The sequence below is a fragment of the Mirounga angustirostris genome, unplaced genomic scaffold, assembly GCF_029215605.1.
Source record: "Mirounga angustirostris isolate CCGP_5_RB_7025 unplaced genomic scaffold, mMirAng1.0.hap1 SCAF_7, whole genome shotgun sequence".
NCBI lineage: Eukaryota > Metazoa > Chordata > Mammalia > Carnivora > Phocidae > Mirounga > Mirounga angustirostris.
The window spans coordinates 122,249,449-122,270,593 of NW_026991715.1; the positions used below are offsets into that span (position 1 = coordinate 122,249,449).

Sequence of the window (21,145 nt, forward strand, 5' to 3'; positions counted from 1 at the left end):
GATGTTCCACCAGCTTAGACAGGCTGGATTGTTACATGAAGGAAAAATTAGCTCCCAAATTATTTAAGCCACTAAGTTTTAGCCTTCTCTTTGCTATAGCATCTCAGCCTTTACCCTAACGAACACTAAAAACTACCCTTAGCCAATTACCACTTAAAGCCACCCATTAAATCAGATTTCTGAATCCTTTAAGTCAGTGTCATATTTATCCTCCCTAATAGACACTATGTGTACATGGACAATGGAACACATAAGGGGACTATAAAAAAAATTCTAAGACATAAGCAAATGCAGAAGGTCACTATGCATGTAGGTAAAACCTAGATTTATGAGGTTAGTATGATTTATGAGGCAGCTTTGTCCCTAGGACCTGTCTTTGTATCCCATTGGAATATATTCCTTTCAAGCATCTCAACAAAGAGCACACTTTTTTCACTGTTTAAAAAAAGTATTTGGTTTCTTGTACAAAATATAAATTGATTTAAGGTGTTTAAGAAAGGATTTTCGGGTGTTGAAAGAGGTAAGTCATTGAGTAGACTCTTCAATTTGCTATCCAAAAAAAAGGTACAAATTGAATGCTCTCAATTTAGTAAATAACACACATACAAAAAAGTGGTTCTGAGTTTTTATATGTTTGACTTAAAACAATTGAACTTGTGCATTATATAAAGATGCCCTTAAACTGTATTTCATGTCTTGAATTCAGACTTTCTTAAGACATCTGGAAAACCAACATTTCATACTGCTCATACTGCCTGCCCCAACACTGTATTTGATTTTGCCACATTCGACCCCAAAACAGACTCGAATATGTAACTGAGTGCTGCCTGTAAACATATTTACACAGAAAAAATACATGAAAATGTCATTAGTGAGTTAGAGGACTACATTACCACTTACCCTGAGTTATGAGATTACAGACTATTTTTACGTTCCTGTCTTGTCTATTTCTGCATTTTCAAAACTATATATAATGAGCTTATAGTTTTATAATAAAGAGGAAACAGATCTATAGGATCTCACTACTGTAGCAGGATTTCTCATTCTCTTTCCGTGTCTTCTCAGTTCTTACTGCACTGCCTCACACATAATAGATGCTCAATAAATAAATGCAAGAGAAGGAAGAAAGGAAAAAAAAAAAAACGAAAAGGAAGAATGAAATGGAAAGGGAGAAATCTGCTAGGTACCATCTGTTTGCCCCTCCAGATTCACTCTCCACCCTCCTTTGAACCCGAAGACTGACCAGCATGAACTGCCTTGGTGAGCTCCTTATTCTCTGGTTTCCAGTTGGCTTTGGCCAAGGGGATGCACTGACAGATCAGAGGTGTGGAATAAATAGCTATGTATTCCCTAGGGCAGCTCCCTGTGGGTCACTGCAGGCTGCTGTCCCCCTCAACCAACCAGACCCAAGACCCTTCCCACACAGAGCATTGCCCCCTCTCTCCCTTTGGATCTTGGGGTGGCAATGTGCCTCACTTTAACTAGATGCAAGGGGCTGCACTCTCTTTTGCCCCATTTTTACATCTTGTCCAGCCCTTTATAAATAGTTCCTTTATGAGACGCTCCTCAAAGTGTCTAAACTGGATGTACCATTTATATATTGCTGAGACCCAGACTGATAAAGACTCTGTTGGTGACAAAAGAATCCAACAAGTTCTGTCCTCCAGGAACTAATCTTGAAGGATTCAGAAAAATGTTTTTAAAAACATCACCAAGTATTGCTCATTTCAAAGGTTTAAACAAGGGGCACCTGGGTGGCTGTCGTTAAGCGTCTGCCTTTGGCTCAGGTCATGATCCCAGGGTCCTGGGATTGAGCCCTGCATCGGGTTCCCTGCTCAGCAGGGAGCCTGCTTCTCCCTCTCCCACTCCGCCTGCTTGTGTTCCCTCTCTCGCTGTGTCTCTCTCTGTCAAATAAATAAATAAGATCTTAAAAAAAAAAAGGTTTAAACAACAAAAAGATTATTCTCATTGAGGAACTCCAGTTTTACACCAAAGATTTTGTAGTTATGAACTAGTTATTATGCTTTTTCTCTTGAAAAGATAAAAAATCTACATGCATAGTCCTTTCTTTCTTCATCCTTACAGTAACTTTAGAGATTTAACACCCTCTAAATACTCAATATTAATTGTTTAAAACATTCATAAATGAAGGATGCCTATTGTAGTATGAGAATGTTTTCAGAAATTAGTTATTCCTTTTCAAAGATCATTTTTCATCTATTTATCAATATGATTCTTTTCCCTTGGCGTCCTTGAAGGTGAAAAAAATTTTTTAACCCAGAAAAGACAATGTGGGGCTATTTTAATACTTAAAATTAGTATTAATTTTTTAAAAGTTGTAAATTCAAAAACAAGAGGTCTTGATCCAATTTACAAATCTTATTATTTTATTTCTACACCTAGCAAATTTTAACATCAATCTTTAAGTGGCCCTTTATTAATATTTGCTATTATTTACAAACTTAACTAAACTTCACTGGCAGAACTTACTCAAATGTTTAGGACAGGAATGAATCTAATACAGTAAAATTGTAAAATTTTGTGAATCTTATGTTCTCTTAAACATTGCAATGCTCTGGGGCGCCTGGGTGGCTCAGATGGTTAAGCGTCTGCCTTCGGCTCAGGTCATGATCCCAGGGTCCTGGGATCGAGTCCCACATCGGGCTCCGGGCTCAGTGGGGAGCCTGCTTCTCCCTCTGACCCTCTCCCCTCTCATGCTGTTTCTCTCTCGCTCGCTCTCTAAAAAATAAATAAAATCTTAAAAAAAAAAAAAAACATTGCAATGCTCTTTACAAGCTTTATAACTCTAAAATTAAAATTTTAATTATACATTTTAAGTTGAAATCATGAGGATATCAGATCTTTTAATAAGCCAAATTACCTTAACTATTACAAGTACTTTAAATATAAAACATACACAAATCATACCCAAGTTAATGCAAAATAACTTATTTCATTGGTTTTTAGCTCATTATTTCTGTAAGGGTCAGATGAGATATTTACATCATCAAAGCAAATTGGAGCTGTTATCACAAGTAAATGGATTTAAACATCCCAAACAAACAAGATTATCTGCTTAGTGGCTGATATTGAACCAAAAAGCTTTGACTAAGGCACCTCTGGAGCAGCCAACATCTAAAGCAGTTTTTCTTGCAACACTGAGGCTGCCTGAGCCTTATTTTATGGGGTGGTCTCAACAGCCCCAGTCCTCGGATTCAGGTTATATATTACCTAATACTTAAGATTGGGTTCAGTTAATTTATTTACTCCTTGATTCTATTCTTAATTCTTTTCATATTTTTCCTTTTGGTAGACACAATTCTTATAGATATTTTAATGATACCAGTTAGGCTGTGCATATCTTTTTTTTTTTCTGTCATGATAATGATAGGAATCTCTTACCATCACTGCCACTCTTCTTTAGGTAGCCGTATGATAGCAACGGCCTGGGTGAAGGATTTGTTTCATAGTAAGCATTTTAACGTTTCCCTGCCCTCTTGGGCCCTGCTCCTGGATTGTATGACTTAGCCTGTGAAGGACTGGTCCTACATGACTTGTGCTGAGTGGGTCTGGGCTGAGAAGGCTTAGATTGGGAGACCTGGGGTGGGCATGGCTTGGGCTGAGTGGGTCTGGGCTGAGAAGGCTTAGATTGGGAGACCTGGGGTGGGCATGGCTTGGGCTGAGTGGGTCTGGGCTGAGAAGGGTTAGATTGGGAGCCCTGGGGTGGGCATGGCTTGGGCTGAGTGGGTCTGGGTGGAGAGGGTTTAGCTTGGGAGGGCTGGGGTTGAGTGGGTTTGGGTGGGAAGGGTTTAGCTTGGGAGGGCCAGGGCTGAGTGGGTTTTGTGTGAGTGGGTTTGGGTTGAGAGGGCACAGGTTGGGATTGCTTGAACTGGGATGGCTTGGGCTGGTTGGATGTGAACTGGGAGCTGGGTAAACATTTGCTATTGGGCCTGGGATAGGATCCCATTTGGAAAGCTGGATTTGAAGGCCCATCCTGTGTCTTCAGTTTGGCTCCTTGCTGAGAAGCAGGTCTTACAGGTTTTTGTATGGCTCCTGCTGGTTGAAAGGCCTGGGGGTAAAGACCTTCAATATGGGGTATTGTTTTCATAAGCTTCCCGGTTGCCCTAGTTGGCTGTGTTCTCTGGGTATAGGCTTGCTTAGGCTGTGGCTTCCCAGCTGTTCCTGCTGACTGCAAACTCAGGGAATGGAAGTGACCTAAGTGGGAGACCACTTCCCCAGATCTTTCAAGAGCTCCCGTTGTCTGTGGTCTCTCAGGCCAGGCCTGTACATGATGAGATTTAGGTCTTGGTGGTCTCCCAAATGTTTTATCCGTGCGATGTCCCCAAGCAGTTCTTGAAAATTTCATAAATCTTTCAGGTGAATAAAATCTCTGGGGTTGGAAGTCCTGAAACCTAAAACATTTACCTCGACCATAGTCCCTTGTTTTCTGAAAGGGCCAGGGACGGAACCACTTAGACCTCTGCTCTGACCAAAAATAGGAGCCCATAACCCAGGGGGCTTTCAAAGAAACATGGTTAAAGTCACCTCCAATTCTGGTTGGTAAAGGACAGAAGTTTTCCAATACTGGGGTGTGGTGGAAATTCTGAAGATTCCAGCTAGCCCCAGGCTCTCTTACAGGCATCTCAGCTGGGCTTTCAGATGAGCTTTCTGGCTGACTGTATCTTTGTTGTCTCTCATCTTTAGCTGTTCCAGCCAGGTTTTCACTAGGGGAACTGTGAATTCCCTGAACGTTCTCAAAGTCTTGGTCTACCTGGATTCCCAACTCCCTGGCCAGGGAGCCCATGTCCTCCATAGACACACATCTGAGTGGAGAGGACATCACTTCCTGCAGAGCTGCTTGAAGACCCTCCATATTTTTCCCTTTCTCCCCAGCTTCCTCCCCCTCCCAAAACAGTAGCTGTGATAGCTTCAACTTTAGAATCCTCTGGAAAAGCTGAGCCTCTTCACTCTCCTGGGCCTGGGGACTGAGGACAAAGTAGAATCTTTCAGTGGCAGCTTCTCCTAAAAACATTAGCAAGTCCCACTCCTTCTCACCTATGTAGTCAGTGAAAAAAAATACAGCTGAGGAAACTTCCACCAAAAAACCAAACTGTGTCCAAAAACTTTCTAAGTCTCCACGGAGGTTGGCCAGAGCAACAGGCTTTTGGAAAAAACTAGGGTTTTCCTTTAGACTATCGCTCTCAGGAAAATGCCACATTATCTCAACCAGGCCATCAGAGATTTGCCGGGGAAGCACTGGGACAGTAAAATCCTGATGGAGAAAGATTTTGTGTGATTGTCCTGGTTGGGCAGGACCAAGCAGTCTGTTAAGGATTCTGGACTTGGAGAAGCTACAGTATCCTAGGCGCACAAAAGAGATGATAGGCATCTTCGGAAACGTTTCTGTGTCCACTGTAGGCCCTCCTGAAGACTGTGTTGACCACTGTTTCACAATGTCCTTCATGGCCTCTAGCATTAAGATAGTTTTGTTGTTTTCTGCATCTGGCAGGAGCAGGGGAAGAGCAAACCGGCACTGATACATGTTTGACATGATTTCACGCTGCAACAAGCTGTCTGAACAGAGCATAGAGGCACAAAGAACATCAAAGGGATGAATGGTTTGTATGTCCCTGATTTCCAAATTCTCTACTCCAGCCAGCAATTCCTCTTTGCCATCCTCACCCGGAACCTTGTGTCTGAGGATTGTATCTCTGGCTGTCACATCCAGAGCTTGAACTTTCATCAGGAAATTCCAGGCTAAGTCTCCTGGAGTCTCAGGGGTCCACATACATCCTCGATCTAAGGAGAATTGTTTGACAACATCTGGCAGAAGCTTTCTGCTCCTATCCATGTTCAAACATGACAGGACATCTTTAAACATATTTTTTCTTTCTGTAGGGAAGAAGATACTCAGTGAATGTCACATTCAGAGTCTAAGCTTCCTTCATGGAGTTTTAAAATTAAATAAGTAATTGACATTTTCATTATGAAAAGATGGAACACAAATAAAGTGAAATTGCCCTTTTTCCACTCTGCCAATTCCACTTTTCTTCTAAGAGATGTCAACATGTTACGAATGTTTGCTTCCTATCCTTATTACGTGCAAGTACATAAGTATGCATGCATATAGAGAAATATACCTTTTGATTTAGTGGATGCTATTTTATTTTTACATAAATGATATTATACTAAACAAATGATTCTTCAACTTCTTTTCACTTAATGGTATTCTTTGCAAATTCTTCCAAATCAGTTTATACAGAGATTGACTTAATTCATTTTAGCTAATCCATCATATTTCATGATTTAGATGGACCATTACTTATTTAACCATTGTCTACTGATGATCATTTAGGTTTTTCAATTTTTTGACTAATGTTTATATGCAGCAATGAAAAACATTGTTAATGCTTCATGATATACATGTGTGAGGAATTTTCTAGGTTGATACTGTTTTCTTTCTTAAATGTATCTCTTGCTAAAGTTTGGAGAAATGGAAGATTTTATTTCCATTAAACATTTCTCAGAATTTATGTGTTGTACCTAATTTCTCCTGATCTCCCATTTTCTAATATACCTCCTAACCACTTCTTGGGAATACAGAAATAGTGCTTAGTAGAGAAAGAAGACCAGAGAGCATTTTCTACTTCTGGTAGAGGGCAAACTAGCATAAGATTCTTGGGTCCCCTATAAAAATAACCTGGAAGAGGGGTGCCTGGGTGGCTCAGTCAGTTAAGCATCTGACTCTTGATTTCAGCTCAGGTCACGATCTCAGGGTTGTGGGATAGAGCCCTGTGTTGGGCTCTGCACTCAGCAGGGAGTCTACTTGAGATTCTCTCTCTCCCTCTCCCTCTGCCCCTCTTCCTGCTCTCTCTCTCTTTCTCAAATAAATATATCTTTAAAAAAAAAAAAACCCTGGAAGAAACAACAGAAGTGAGCAAAGAGTACGGATTTTAAGAACTAACAAAGGTAACTCTAAGAAATCCTTGGGCAGTCTAAAAGTTGCTTGAATTAGAATATGTTTTGGGGTAAGAAGGTGAGGGAAGAGTTGAGGCTAGCAAAATGGATTCCCAGAGGAGGCAGTGAGAGGATAGGTTGCAGGAAAGCTTTTAGGTCCTGTTCTTGTCTATCACCTATTTTGTCTTTGGACAACAACCCACTATTTCTTCAGCACAAAAACCAGGACTCACACAGGCCAGGCCAGATGTCTACTCTTGACAAGGTAATAACAGGGTTACTATGGGGGCTCCTGGGTGGCTCAGTCGTTAAGCGTCTGCCTTCAGCTCAGGTCATGATCCCAGGGTCCTGGGATCGAGCCCCATATCGGGCTCTCCACTCCATGGGAAGCCTGCTTCTCCCTCTCCCACTCCCCCTGCTTGTGTTCCCTCTCTCGCTGTGTCTCTCTGTCAAATAAATAAATAAAAATCTTAAAAAAAAAAAAATAACAGGGTTACTATGGAGCTCATTTGGGATACCCCCAAGAAGCAACAGAGTAAATCTTATACACAGCAACAATGATACAATCAATAAGCACAGAGCTGGATACAAAGAAAAAGAAAAAGTTAAGAAGCAATAATATCTAGAACCCAATACATTTTTATAAATTTAAAATTCATGAAAACAGCCCAGCTAAGGCAAAAAGAAATGATCAGAGATTTTAGCTGCCAACCACTGAAACGAGAATTTCAAATCTGAGTCCAGTTAGGTTAATTGGAAACTAAAACAGATTAAAAAACAAAAAAACAAAAAAACTAAGTCTCTTTGGAGATATTTAGCAATCTAGAAGGGCACCTGGGTGGTTCAGTCAATTAAGCACCTGCCTTGGGCTCAGGTCATGATCTCAGGGTCCTGGGATTGAGCCCTGCATTGGGTTCCCTGCTCCACAGGGAGCCTGCTTCACCCCCTCCCTATGTCTGCTGCTCCCCCTGCTTGTGCACTCTCTCTCTCTCTCTCTCTGTCAAATGAATAAATAAAATCTTAAAAAAACAAAAACAAAAACTTTAGTCTTAGAAAGAGACTTGTAGTCTCAGAGAGGAGGGAGCAACTGGGACAGAAAAAAATATTTGGATAAATAGTGGCTGAAGATTTTCCAAATTTGATTTAAAAAAAAAGTTTTACAGATTCACAAAACTCTCTAAACCCTAACGAGGATAAAAACAAAATGGCTAAAAAAAATTTTAAGAAAAAAATCCTGAAATCACCCAGAATAAAAATGACACTTATAGGAAACAATGAAAAAACAAAACAAAACAAAACAAAACTGCAGGCCTAGCATCAGAAACAATGGAAGCCAAAAGACAAAGGAATGGCATCCATAAAGTGCTGAAGGCAGAAAAATTGCCAATCTCTAATTCTATACCTAGCAAAAATATCATTCTGGAATGAAAGCAAAATAGACATTTTTCAATAAACAAAACCCAAGAAAATTTCCCACCAACAGACCTGCACTAAAAGAAATAATAAATAAAATTCTTCAGACTAAAGGGAAACAACATCACATTAAAACTTAGACCTTCAGGGGCGCCTGGGTGGCTCAGTCATTAAGTGTCTGCCTTCAGCTCAGGTCATGATCCCAGGGTCCTGGGATCGAGCCCTGCATTGGGCTCCCTGCTCGGCGGGAAGCCTGCTTCTCCCTCTCCCACTCCCCCTGCTTGTGTTCCTGCTCTCGCTATCTCTCTCTGTGTGTCAAATAAATAAATAAAATCTTAAAAAAAAAAAAAAAACTTAGACCTTCAGGAAGAGGGAAAGGGCGCAGAAAATGGTAAATCTATGGGTTCCTCCCACTGGATGAACTCAACTATAAACTGGAAGGGAAGGGAGGAGATTGATACAGTCTATATACAAGTCGACCTTATACAGTACAGAGCACATAGAGCAACACCATAGCCTTCCTGAGACTTAGATTCGACACTGATATTTTTTTGTCATGAAATTTAACATAACAAAAAGCATGACGACTCTTCTCCTTTGAATCAGATTAATTTGGATTTTTTTTCAGTTCCTAGCTACATATATAAATAAATATTACAGACGAAAGAGACAGAGGATAGCCATATGCCTCCAGTCAACTAGAGTGGATTGGTTAGCTATTAGAATTACATTGCAAGTCATAACTACATTATTACTGAAACTTTTCTTTCTTTTTTTTTTTTTTTTAAAGATTTTTTAATTTATTTGACAGAGAGAGACACAGTGAGAGAGGGAACACCAGCAGGGGGAGTTGGAGAGGGAGAAGCAGGCTCCCCTCTGAGCAGGGAGCCTGATGTGAGGCTCGATCCCAGGACCCTGAGATCATGACCTGAGCCAAAGGCAGACGCTTAACGACTGAGCCACCCAGGTGCCCCTTACTGAAACTTTTCTTGACCTGTTTTCCTAAAGGTGTTAGATTGGTTGCAAAAATTAGCCCCAATTAATGGCTTTCTGGATATATTTTGGCTTTCTGCAATATTACTTTGTAAGAAGAAGATGTGGTATATATATACAATGGAATATTATGCAGCCATCAAAAGGAATGAAATCTTGCCATTTGCAACGATGTGGATGGAACTGGAGGGTATTATGCTGAGCGAAAAAGTCAATGAGAGAAAGACATGTATCATGTGACCTCACTGACATGAGGAATTCTTAATCTCAGGAAACAAACTGAGGGTTGCTGGAGTGGTGGGGGGTGGGAGGGATGGGGTGGCTGGGTGATAGACATTGGGGAGGGTATGTGCTATGGTAAGCGCTGTGAATTGTGTAAGACTGTTGAATCACAGACCTGTACCTCTGAAACAAATAATACATTATATGTTGAACAAAAGGAAAAAGAAGAAGATAGCAAGAAGGGAAAAATAAAGGGGGGGGGGATCAGAGGGGGAGACAAACCATGAGAGATTATGGACTCTGAGAAACAAACTGAGGGTTCTAGAGGGGAGGGGGGTGGGAGGATGGGTTAGCCTGGTGATGGGTATTAAAGAGGGCACGTACTGCATGGAGCACTGGGTGTTATACGCAAACAATGAATCATGGAACACTACATCAAAAACTAATGATGTACTGTATGGTGATTAACATAACATAATAAAAAAAAAAGGACATCAGCAAAAAAAAAAGAAAAAAGAAACAAAACAAATGAAAAAAAGGGGAAAAAAAAGAGAGAGAGAGAGGGAAAAAGACAAACCAAGAAACAGACTTTTAACTATCGAGAACAAACTGATGGTTACCAGAGGGGAGATGGGTGAGGGATGGGTGAAATAGGGGATGGGGATTAAAGAGCACACTTATCATGATGAGCACTGGATGTTGTATGGAAGTGCTGAGTCACTATACTGTATACCTGAAACTGGTATAACACTGTATGTTAACTATACTGGAAGTAAAATTAAAAACTTCATTAAAAAAAAAAAAAGAAGTGGTATGTAATTTTCCCCAGTCCTTTAATTTGCATTGTCTTTGTGATATACTTTGACCAAAAGAATGTGGCAGAGTGATGGTGTAATGGGTTGAATTATGTCTACTCCCCACTCCCCTGCAAAAAAAAAAAAAGTTGTGTTGAAGTCCCCAGTACCTCAGTATGTGGCCTGATCTGTAAATAAAATCTTCACAGAGGTCAAGTTAAAATGAGGGCACTAGGGTTGGCCCTGTCCAATATGACTGGTATCCTTACAAAAAGGGGAAATTGAAAACAGAGACATGCACAGAGGGAAAATGATGTGAAGACACAGAGAGAAGATGGTCATCTACAAGCCAGGGAATAACTGAGGCTACGAGAAACTAGGGAGAGAAGACTGGAACAGCTCCTTCCCCAATGCCTGCAGAGATGGTATGACCCTGCTAACACCTTGGCTTCAGACCTCTGGCCTCCATAACCATGAGACAATAAATTTCCCATTGTTCTAAGCCACCCTTTGTAGTACTTTGGTGAGCCCTAGGAAACTAATATGGATGGCATGATAGTTCTGAGTCTAAGCCTCCTCCACTCTCTGTCTCTCTTTCTCTCTCCCTCTCTCTCACCTTCTCTCTCTTATACTCCTCTGTCCTCACCATAAGAATATGCCCCATCTAGGGGCGCCTGGGTGGCTCGGTCGTTAAGCGTCTGCCTTCGGCTCGGGTCATGATCCCAGGGTCCTGGGATCGAGCCCCGCATCGGGCTCCCTGCTGAGCGGGGAGCCTGCTTCTCCTTCTCCCTCTGTCTACCACTCTGCCTACTTGTGCTCTCTCTCTGTCAAATAAATAAATAAAATCTTTAAAAAAAAAAAAAAAAAAAAGAATATGCCCCATCTAGAATAAGTCTGAGAATAAGTCCGGACTAGCCAGCCAAGAGATGACAGACCAGTCCATAGCCAGCTGACCACAGACACTTGAATAAACCCAGGAAAGACCAGAAGAACTGCCTAGCCACCAACAGAGACTCTTACCATTTTGATAAGCTTTGTTATGCAGAACTACTGTTGCAATAAATAACTGATACAGAAAACAAGATCACACAAACCAAACAGTAACATGTAAGAAACACATCATATTAGAATGTTACCTATGGAGGAATGGAGAATGAAGAAAAAATGGAATAAGCAGACAAAAGGGTTTTGTTTTGTTTTGTTTTGTTTTTTGCAGAATAGTGATACTATGCAATGAATAATTAAGTCAACACTATACAAAAAGTGAAATATGTAAATAAATAAAAATTAATAATGAGGCCTAAAAATAATTATGGACTGGAGAGGTATGGGGGTGGGACAAGATTTGTGTTGTGGGTTAAATTATGTACCCCTCAAATTCATATGTTGGAATCGTAACCCCCAGTAGCTCAGGATGTGACATTATTTGGAAGTAGGGTCACTGCAGATATAATTAGTTAAGATGAGGTCATTAGGGTGGGCCCTAATCCAATATGACTAATGTCCTTACAAAAGGGGGAAGTTTGGACCTAGAGGAATGCACTCAGGGAGACAACTGGTGAAGATGAAGGCAGATGAGAAGGATATTTTTACAAGCCAAAGAATGCCAAAGATTTCCAGCAAACCACCAGAAACTAGGAACAGATTCTCCTTTACAGCCTTCAGAAGTAACCAACCTTATAGACACCTTGATTTCTGCCTTCTAGCCTCCAAACTGAGATAATAATAAATTTCTGTTGTTTATTGTTTAAGGTCCCCCATTTGTGGTACTTGACTAAAGCAGCCCTAGCAAACTAATACAAGGTATGGTGAGGAGGACATTACTCCTCTCCTACCTAGAACTGGATGATGAATCCCCAGGATTTGAACTGAATGGGCGATGATAGTTACCTTTCCCCTCCTCTACTCAGAACTTGGTGATATTTGGTGATATTTATTTTCATAAACAGTATCTCTCCAAATGAAACATTTCTCAGTTTTCTAATTTTCATTGAGAAATATTCCAATTAAAGATACTTATTTAATTTCCCTTACCACGATGGCAATTTATGACTAGATCAAACCAAGTAACAATATTTTGGGATCTTATTCATTCATCACAGGCTCCTCTCTGATTTTCACTTTAGTAGTTAGGCCCATAGCCTCCATATCCCATTGGTCACAAAGGCACTAAAATGACTTAATTTGAGCATTAGAAGGTAACACCTAAAATAAGTGGTTAGCAACTTCTTATATATATCATGGAGGTGACTGCAGAAACCTGTAAGCTGACAATCAGTATTTATTTTTGCTTATACTGTCCACCACTGTGTAGGTCCTGGGTCTTCCTCTCTGTCAACACCCACCTCTAAGGAAATTCCAGGTTAGGGAGGCATAAAGAATCTCTGAGCAGCTGCTTTTCTGCTGACATCTGGTGCCCTTCCTCACCCCTTCTCCCCATTAGGGCATGGAAACCTAAAAATAAATTGTTCCCATACCTTCAATCCTTTTCTCCTCCTCCAATGACATGCCAGTTTCTGAATCCTCATAGCTCTGTTCTTCATCAGAGAAGTGCGTGGTTTCTGAAAATGCAGAACCCTCTTCACCATCATAAACACTGTGTTCTGAGTCATTATAATTCTCTTCTTCCACAGCAGGCTCTGCATCTTCAGAGTATCCAAGAGATTCTAGATATTCCTCTTTTCCTAAGTACAGAGAATCATCTGGCTCCTTGTATCTCTGTCCATCCTGTAAATATGCAATAGTTGCTGGAATTTCATATTCAGTGTTCTCAAATGAAGGTGGCAATATGACTTTGGGTGTGTTGTATTCCTCCTCATTTTCCCTGGGGGTCCAAGCAGTTTCTTTATGACTAGTTTTCTTGTCCCCGAAGGATTCAGAGGTTCCCATATCCAGGTGTTCTTTCTCTGTGAAGGACACTGTGATCTCAGGATTCTCAGGCTGTTTCTCTCCAGAGGAAAAAACATCTTCTGAATTCTTGCTTACCCTTATAGGCTGAGGAGGTCCTATATTATCATGCTTTAAAAATTCTGAAAAGAACAAGAAAGGGGGGGGGGCAGTTGTTTCATTTTTCCAAATTAACAAAAAGAAATTTTATAATATCTTGAGTTTCCAAGACCTCAAAGCATCATCTCTCTTCTTTATTTCAAAACTGGAGGATAGGAATACCTAGCATTTCCCACACAAATAACAAGTCAACTGTCATTCTTTCTCTCACTGGAAAAAAATCAGATCACATTCCTACCTTGCTCAAAAGTTTGAGTTCTTCTTAACAAACTCTAAGAGTACATGAGTAAAACAGAAAATGTGAATCCTATAAATAGTGCTTACTTGTGGTTTTACTGTAACCCAAAACCAACTCAGATTTCCTAGGGCCATTGCTAATGAAATCTGATCCTAATAATTTCTAATCAGGAAGCAAACAGCTCGAATTTGGAATAGTAAGTCCTAGAAATAATAGTATCTATTTCTCTAAGCACATGGGTCTTGTCCTGCATTAGAGATCATTTGCATTAACCTTTTTTATCTGAGCCTCTACCTCTCTAATATCTCTTAAAATAATTTTCAATATTTTTTAGAACTTTAGAAAAAGGAGCTGCACCTGCCTCTAGTGATAATCTACAGAATTGCTAAATCCATTCTGGAAGAATTACTCCTTTATCTGCCGCGAACTATCTTTAAATATTGGAGAATTAGCATTTGAATTGCTCCAGAAAAGTAGGCTTCTGCTGGCATTCTTATCACAGAAAAAAAATGAAATTACTGATCCACCATGTATGTGTGCTAAAAATCATTTTTCTGATATTTCCAAAATCGTTATACTAAGTGAAAGAGGCAGCTTTGGTCTTGGGGTTGTTAAATATCCATGAATTTACTTATTGAATAGTAAGCAGTTTATACTAGCACTAAAAACAAAAACAAAAACAAAAAAAACCTTTAAGTTTTGGATACAGTTTCAACAAAAAATTATCAATCCCCTAAACCAATAAGATACATTGTTCCCTGCTTTTAAGATCCTGGACACTTTTACCCTCTATCACATTTCAGTGAAAAATATCTCTGGGAAATAGACCAATGAAAACAAAAGGCAATCATTTTCTTTTTTCAGGAAATCTGCCTTATCTTTCTCACCCCCCAAAAAGTATAGAAATCCAACTTACCATGCCGTAAGCCCCAAATGGTAGCTGACTCTGGAAAAGTACTAAGTAAACACTTGAGAAAATGCTGACAGCTCACCTCTCCCTTTTTCTGTACCAAAATTAACAGCTTTCGACTTTTCTTCAGGGGATCTGTAATTTTCTCCAGAGTCTCATACTCTTCCTCAGAAACCAGCCTCCGAGAGGTTAATGTATCTAAGACAGAATCAGGATCTTGTTGGAGGATTTCAAGTAACTTTTTTCGTTCTCTTTCTATGATCTCTGAAGGAACACTCCCCGCAGCCATTGTTCTTCTGTCCTCTAGACCAGGAAATGGATTACGAAACCGTTCCAATAGTACATAAATACAGGTTTAAAAAAAAATGGCAAAGAATAATTCTATTTGTCAAAGATTAAACAGGTCAAAGATGCCCGGCACTGGAGAGAGTGGGTACAAACAAGGCAAGACAGTGTGGAAATCTAGCCCTGAGCCCACCCAGGCCTGGCTCCTTATAGATTATCTATCTTCCCCCCCCTTTTTTTTTATTTTATCATGTTATGTTAGTCACCGTACAATACGTCATTAGTTTTTGATGTAGTGTTGAACGCTTCATTGTTTTCGTATAACACCTAGTGCTCCATGCAGTATGTGTCCTCCTTAATACCCATCACCGGGCTAGCCCATCCCCCCACCCCCTCCCCTCTAGAACCCTCAGTTTGTTTTTCAGAGTCCATAGTCTCTCATGGTTTGTCTCCCCTTCGATTCCACTCCCCCACCCCCCACCCCCGCTTCATTTTTCCCTTCCGTAGCATGGCGGACATTAGATTATCTACTCTTTTGATGACTTGAGTCCATCTCATCTTGACTCAGCCCCAGGGTCAATTGCTCCGAGAAGGCTCTCTTGAACTTCAGTTTGGACTAGGTATTCCCTGCTCTGAGCTCTATTTGTGATAAGAATGTGAATTGATTAACTCTTTCAGGAGAGAAATCTGGCAATAGGCAGCAAAAAATAAATAAATGCTGATAAACACACAAATTTATACCATTTGACTCAGCAACTTCATTTCTAGGAAATTATCTTAAGGAAATAATCAGACAAATGCCCAAAGATATATGTGCAAGAATCTGCATGACAACATTGTTTATAACAGCGGAAAACTTAAAATAACCAGGATTTCCATAAATTGGGGATTTGTGGAATAAATGTTGATACATCAGCAGTGAAACAGAAAAGAACCGTTTAAAAGGATGAAGCAGGGTGCCTGGCTGGCTCAGTCTGTAGAGCATGAGACTCTTGATCTCAGGGTCACGAGCACAACCCCCACATTGGGGGTAGAGTTTACTTAAAGAAAAATAAAGAAATAAATAAAAGGATGAAGTAAGTCTATGTATATTGACAACTAGTGCTATCCATGATATATTGTTATGAAAGACAGAAAGTTACACATCCCACTTTTGTTTAAAAAATTAAAATGTGTATAATGTACATATATAAAATGTATATATAGATATATATTTAAAAGAAGACAGGAGAGAGATACCCCAATTGTAACACTGGTTATCTCTGGGGATACTTTAAACACTACTGCATATTTAATAGTTTACATTTTTGTTTCTATTAGCAGACTTCAGTTTTTATTTATTTTTTAGATTTTATTTATTTATTTATTTGAGAGAGAGAGTGAGTATGTGTGAGTGCATGTGCGTGCAAGGTGGGGGAGGGGGTAGACAAGCAGATTCTGTGCTGAGCACAGAGACCTACATGTTACGGAACCTGGACTGGATTGCCCGTTGGAAGAACCAAGTGGCACCTGGAGATCTTGGAGGACAGGAAGTTCATTTAATGCCAGCACGCTCAGAGGAGAGTGGTCTCCAAAGGTCTCAGCCCCGAGTACAAAGGGGGCAATTTATACACTTCTACTTCCGCATACTTGGCACTTTTGGCACGTGCGAGAAGCGGGACAGGGAGAAGAACCCAGATTGGTGTGCGCAGGAAGCAGAGCAGGGAGAAGAACCCAGAAGAGCCCCAGGGCAAGGACTGGGACTCTCACTGGCTCAGTCGGCCATCTTAGGGCACAATTTTCCTTACCATACACAGCTCGATCTCACGACCCTGAGATCATGACCTGAGCTGAAATCAAGAGTAGAAGGCTTAACCAATTAAGCCACCCAAACACCCAACTATCTAGTTGGTCTTTTTTTTTTTTTTTTTTTTAGTATTTATTTATTTATTTGAGAGAGAGAGCACACGGGAGGGAGGGACAGAGGGAGAATCCCAGGCAGACTCCACGCTGAGCACAGAGCCCAACCCAGGGCCTCTCCCACAACACCAAGATCATAACCTGAGTGGAAACCAGGAGTCATACACTTAACTGACTGAACTACCCAAGCTCCCCTAGTTGGTCTTTATTTACAGTGCCATAGTTCACAAGAACCTGAAGACAATCTAAGTAACTATCAACAGGATACTAGATGAATAAACTGTAGTATTTCATGTACCAGTATGCACTATTCAAAAAGAATGAACTTCAGTGACCCACAATATAATCATAAAAATATAAAAGGAAAACTTTAAGTCCCAAAAGATTATATACCGCATGATACCCTTTTTAAAAGTTGAATGTAATTTAAATACATACACATGCATACACACATTTTAGGAATATACATGGAGTCATTAAAATTGTATAAAGTGTGGGTGCCTAGCTCACTTGGTAAAGCATGCAACTCTTGATCTTGGGGTTTTAAGTTCAAGCCCCACGTTGGGTGTAGAGATTACTTAAAAATAAAATCTTTAGGGCGCCGGGGTGGCTCAGTCATTAAGTGTCTGCCTTCGGCTCAGGTCACGATCCCAAGGTCCTGGGATCAAGCCCCGCATCGGGCTCCCTGCTCAGCGGGAAGCCTGCTTCTCCCTCTCCCACTCCCCCTGCTTGTGTTCCCTCTCTCTCTGCATCTCTCTGTTAAATAAATAAAATCTTAAAAAAAATAAAATCTTTAAAAAATTATATAAAATGAAAAGTAAGGAAATAATGAAGTTAAGAAGGGTGGTTTCCTAGGTTCAGGAGAAGTTGGGGATAAGATGGGATAAGGGGACAGGGAGATTATGGAGTTAGACGTAGGATATCATCTAGGGATGAGTTTAAAGGTCCTTACTATATTATTAAAGGTAATTAAATATGTAAATAAAGGCAGGGATCAATGCTGCATGGACCAATACTGAGGATGTATTAAGAATCAAGGATAATAATTCAATTCTACTGTCCCTGAGGTTGAAAAAAGATTAAGCAAATCCTTATGTAATACTAAAAATTAATTTTAGGTAAGAGTTTTAACTAAATGTGCCTCAAAAGTAGGAATTTTGGGGCGCCTGGCTCAGTCGTTAAGCATCTGCCTTCGGCTCAGGTCATGATCCCAGGGTCCTGGGATCGAGCCCCACATCGGGTTCCCTGCTCCGCGGGAAGCCTGCTTCTCCCTCTCCCGCTCCCCCTGCTTGTGTTCCCTCTCTCGCTGTGTCTCCCTCTGTCAAATAAATAAAATCTTTAAAGAAAAAAAAAAGTAGGAATTTTGAGGTGCATCCCAGCTAATACTAACAATTTGACAAGGCAATATCAGTAAGTTTGCCAACCCTTTTTTTATTCCCTTCGGTTGGTAAGGCATTCTATAATAGGCTCCTCAAACCCCATCTCCTCCCCACTGCTCCACCCTAAATACCCTCCCCTCCCACAAGAACCTGCCCTGGGAGATTTCAAAGTTGATGGGAAGGAAAGTGTTTAAGTGGGATATTTAGCAAAGAAATTTAAACTTAGGAAGTTTAAATTCAGTTCTTTGGTAATAGCAAATTCGCATTGCACTGGCTTAGAATGCAAATGTAAGGGAGCTGGGGAAGGGTGGCCAGGAGATACAGATTTGAAAATACATCCCTCAAATCAAATCAATCACAAGGAGTAAAAATTTTGTTTGCAGCTAAGAAATTTATGTGATGTCTTAAAGAGAAAAGGCAGCAGTAATTTCATTTATTGTAGGGGGAGAAAAGCAGATCTAGTGCCAAGTTCTGGTCAAGAGACTTGAACTGTATCAGAATCACGGATGCAGGATTTACGTAGTCTCCATTATTCTCTGCTGAAAGGCAACATTTCATAGAGCAAATACGTCAGGAATAGCATATACCATCTGTTTCAAAAGTTGATTCATGCTGGGGCGCCTGGGTGGCTCAGTCGTTGGGCGTCTGCCTTCGGCTTAGGTTGTGATCCCAGCATCCTGGGATCGAGCCCTGCATCGATCCCGGCTCGGCGGGAAGTCTGCTTCTCCCTCTACCACTCCCCCTGCTTGTGTTCCCTCTCTCGCTGTGTCTCTGTCAAAAAAAAAAAAAAAAAGTTGATCCATGCCACCTAACCCTGGCATTTGGATAGGAACCTGGAAGTTATAAACTGGCTTTGAAGAGCCAGGGGTTTTCCTGATCAGGGCCAAAATAGTATGGTATCAGAAACAACCACTTTACATCAAGGAGCAGGAAAAATATTTCACTTTGTCTACAGTTCTGGGAGGGTCTGAGGTAAAAGAGAACTTCACACAGTGCCTGTCAAACTGCTTGCTTGGGTCCTCAGTGGTTGCCACCTGCCTTACCTTTCCTAATCGCATTTCTTCTAACACCCGTACTAGGCAGAATAATGATCTCCCACTGTCCTTCCCAATGTCTATGTCCTAATTAATACAACCTATAAATATGTTAGGTTACATACCAAGGGACAATTAAGGTTACAAATAAAGGTTGCTAAATCAGCTGATCTTGAGCTGAGGAAGTTGTCTGGTGGGGCCAATGCAATCACAAGCGGCTGTTAAAAAGTAAACAGAGGCATATTTAAAATTTGAAGTTTGAGCAAAATTCAGTTCTAACAGGGCAGTGCCAAATGAGAAGTGGGTTAGGAATGCTCAGCCTCCTGGAGCCAGGGGAAGGAGAAAGTGCAAAAGTAAAGAAAGGAAATTGATTGGCTATAGCTTTAGGCCTAGTGGTTTGTGATTGGTTGTCCTTAGTGGTTGTTTTGTTTGTTGGCTTTTATTTAAATAATCTCTACAGGCAACATGGGGCTCGAACTCACTACCCAAGATCAAGAGTCCATGCTCCTCTGACTGAGCCAGCCAGGCATCCTGTCCTTAGTGTTTTGGTTTTCCAATCCTGAGGCATTTACGGGCTTAGATTTCTGTTTGCTTAGTAGGTCCCCAATGCATTAGAGCCACCTCAGTTCAATGACCTCCTTGTTTAACTTAACAGGGCCTTAAAAGTAGAAGAGGGACACAGAAGGGTGTGATAGGAGACTCTTAACTGGATTTAAATAAGCCAAGGAATGCTGACAGCCTCTAGAAACTTAAAAAGGTGACAACAGATCTTCCAGAGCCTCCAAGAAAATAATGCAGCCCTGCCCACACTTTGACTTGGGCCCAGTGAGACCAATCTCAGCCTTGTGACCACAACCGTAATGTGTGTTTTAACTGCAGTTAAGAAGAACACTTAACTAGAGATCTACCCTCTTAACAGATTTTAGGTGTACATATACAGTATTGTTAACTATAGGCACAATGAGGTACAACATAGCTCCAGAATTTATTCCTCTGGATAAATGAAATTTTTTAAAAAGCAGTATAGCTTAATTAATTTGTTTTGTTTTAAGCCACTAACTTTGTGGTAACTACTTAGAACAGTAGTAAGAAACTAATACAGCATCTAATCCAGAAAGCCCCCTGAATGGCAGTTTGGTCCAAGCATTCACAAGTTGGCTTCCTCTTTACCCCCTATTTACCGTTTCCATGAGGACAGGGACTGTCCTATAAACCCCTGATTCCTAGAGCTCATTTTGTTCTGCCACCGACTAGTCCGTCACTTTTGCTATTTCACATGTGACAGGTAAAGAATTCTCGGTTTACATAGAATGTAAGCACATTATATGGCTCTTTGGGATCTTTTTCCCTGTTAACTCTTAAATGTTTTAATTTTTTGTTGTTTTGCGAGAGTGGGGGCGTTGCTGGGTAAGAGGTTACAACTGGATTAGCGTCTATCAAGATCTGGAAACCACCAACTCAGAATCTATTTAGAAAGGGCTTAAGTACAGACTTCCAGGCCCTACCTACCTAAAGGGGCGAATCAGATTTCCTATATTCAAAGGTTCCACGTGTGATCCCTTAGCATACTTAAATTTTACATCAAAAATTTGCCTCTAAACTACTACAGTTAGAAAAAACATTATTCGCCTTTCTTTTTAACATTCGGAGCCCAGCTCCTCAGAGGCCGGTCCGTGCCTCCTAACCGCCGGCGACCTCCCGGAGAACCAGCGTCAGCCACAAGCTTCTAGCCGGGTGAGGAGGGATCCGGAGAGGCCAGTTTCTCCCAGATGGGAATCCCAGTCCCATCCGGAACCCTCCACGCCGGGAGCGCGGAGGTACCCCCACAGGTTCCCCACCAGCTCGGGGACCGAAATCCGCGATGTGGCCACAAATCCGAGAACACGAGGCGGCGGGAGAGCAGGAGCATCCGCACAAAGAACCGAGTTCTGGCATCAAGGTAGTTCTCGGCCACGGCGGGTCCGGCGAACACACACCCGTTCCGACGCCAGGAAGCCGTGAGCCCTCCCGTCGGC

General features: G+C 41.0%; 1 protein-coding gene and 1 long non-coding RNA gene across 3 annotated transcripts; both read right to left on the reverse strand.

Moving 5' to 3' along the window:
* Nucleotides 1-2,364: 2,364 nt before the first annotated feature.
* Nucleotides 2,365-15,130, reverse strand: CARD6 (caspase recruitment domain family member 6). Of its 2 annotated transcripts, none has more exons than XM_045904212.3 (3): nucleotides 14,540-15,130; nucleotides 12,857-13,408; nucleotides 2,365-5,892 (listed from the first exon to the last, which is right to left on the reverse strand). In XM_045904212.3, exons 1-3 carry the CDS (start codon nucleotides 14,820-14,822, stop codon nucleotides 3,479-3,481), a joined length of 3,249 nt encoding a protein of 1,082 aa, XP_045760168.1. In that variant the 5' UTR covers nucleotides 14,823-15,130; the 3' UTR covers nucleotides 2,365-3,478. The 2 variants fall into 2 exon arrangements, with proteins under 2 accessions (XP_045760168.1, XP_045760176.1); XM_045904220.3 differs by having other exon boundaries at nucleotides 14,616-14,754.
* Nucleotides 15,131-16,266: 1,136 nt separating this feature from the next.
* On the reverse strand, nucleotides 16,267-21,028 carry LOC135365438 (uncharacterized). Its single transcript, XR_010413297.1, has 2 exons — nucleotides 20,640-21,028; nucleotides 16,267-18,867 (listed from the first exon to the last, which is right to left on the reverse strand). It is a non-coding gene; the product is annotated as an uncharacterized LOC135365438 (long non-coding RNA).
* Nucleotides 21,029-21,145: the final 117 nt, after the last annotated feature.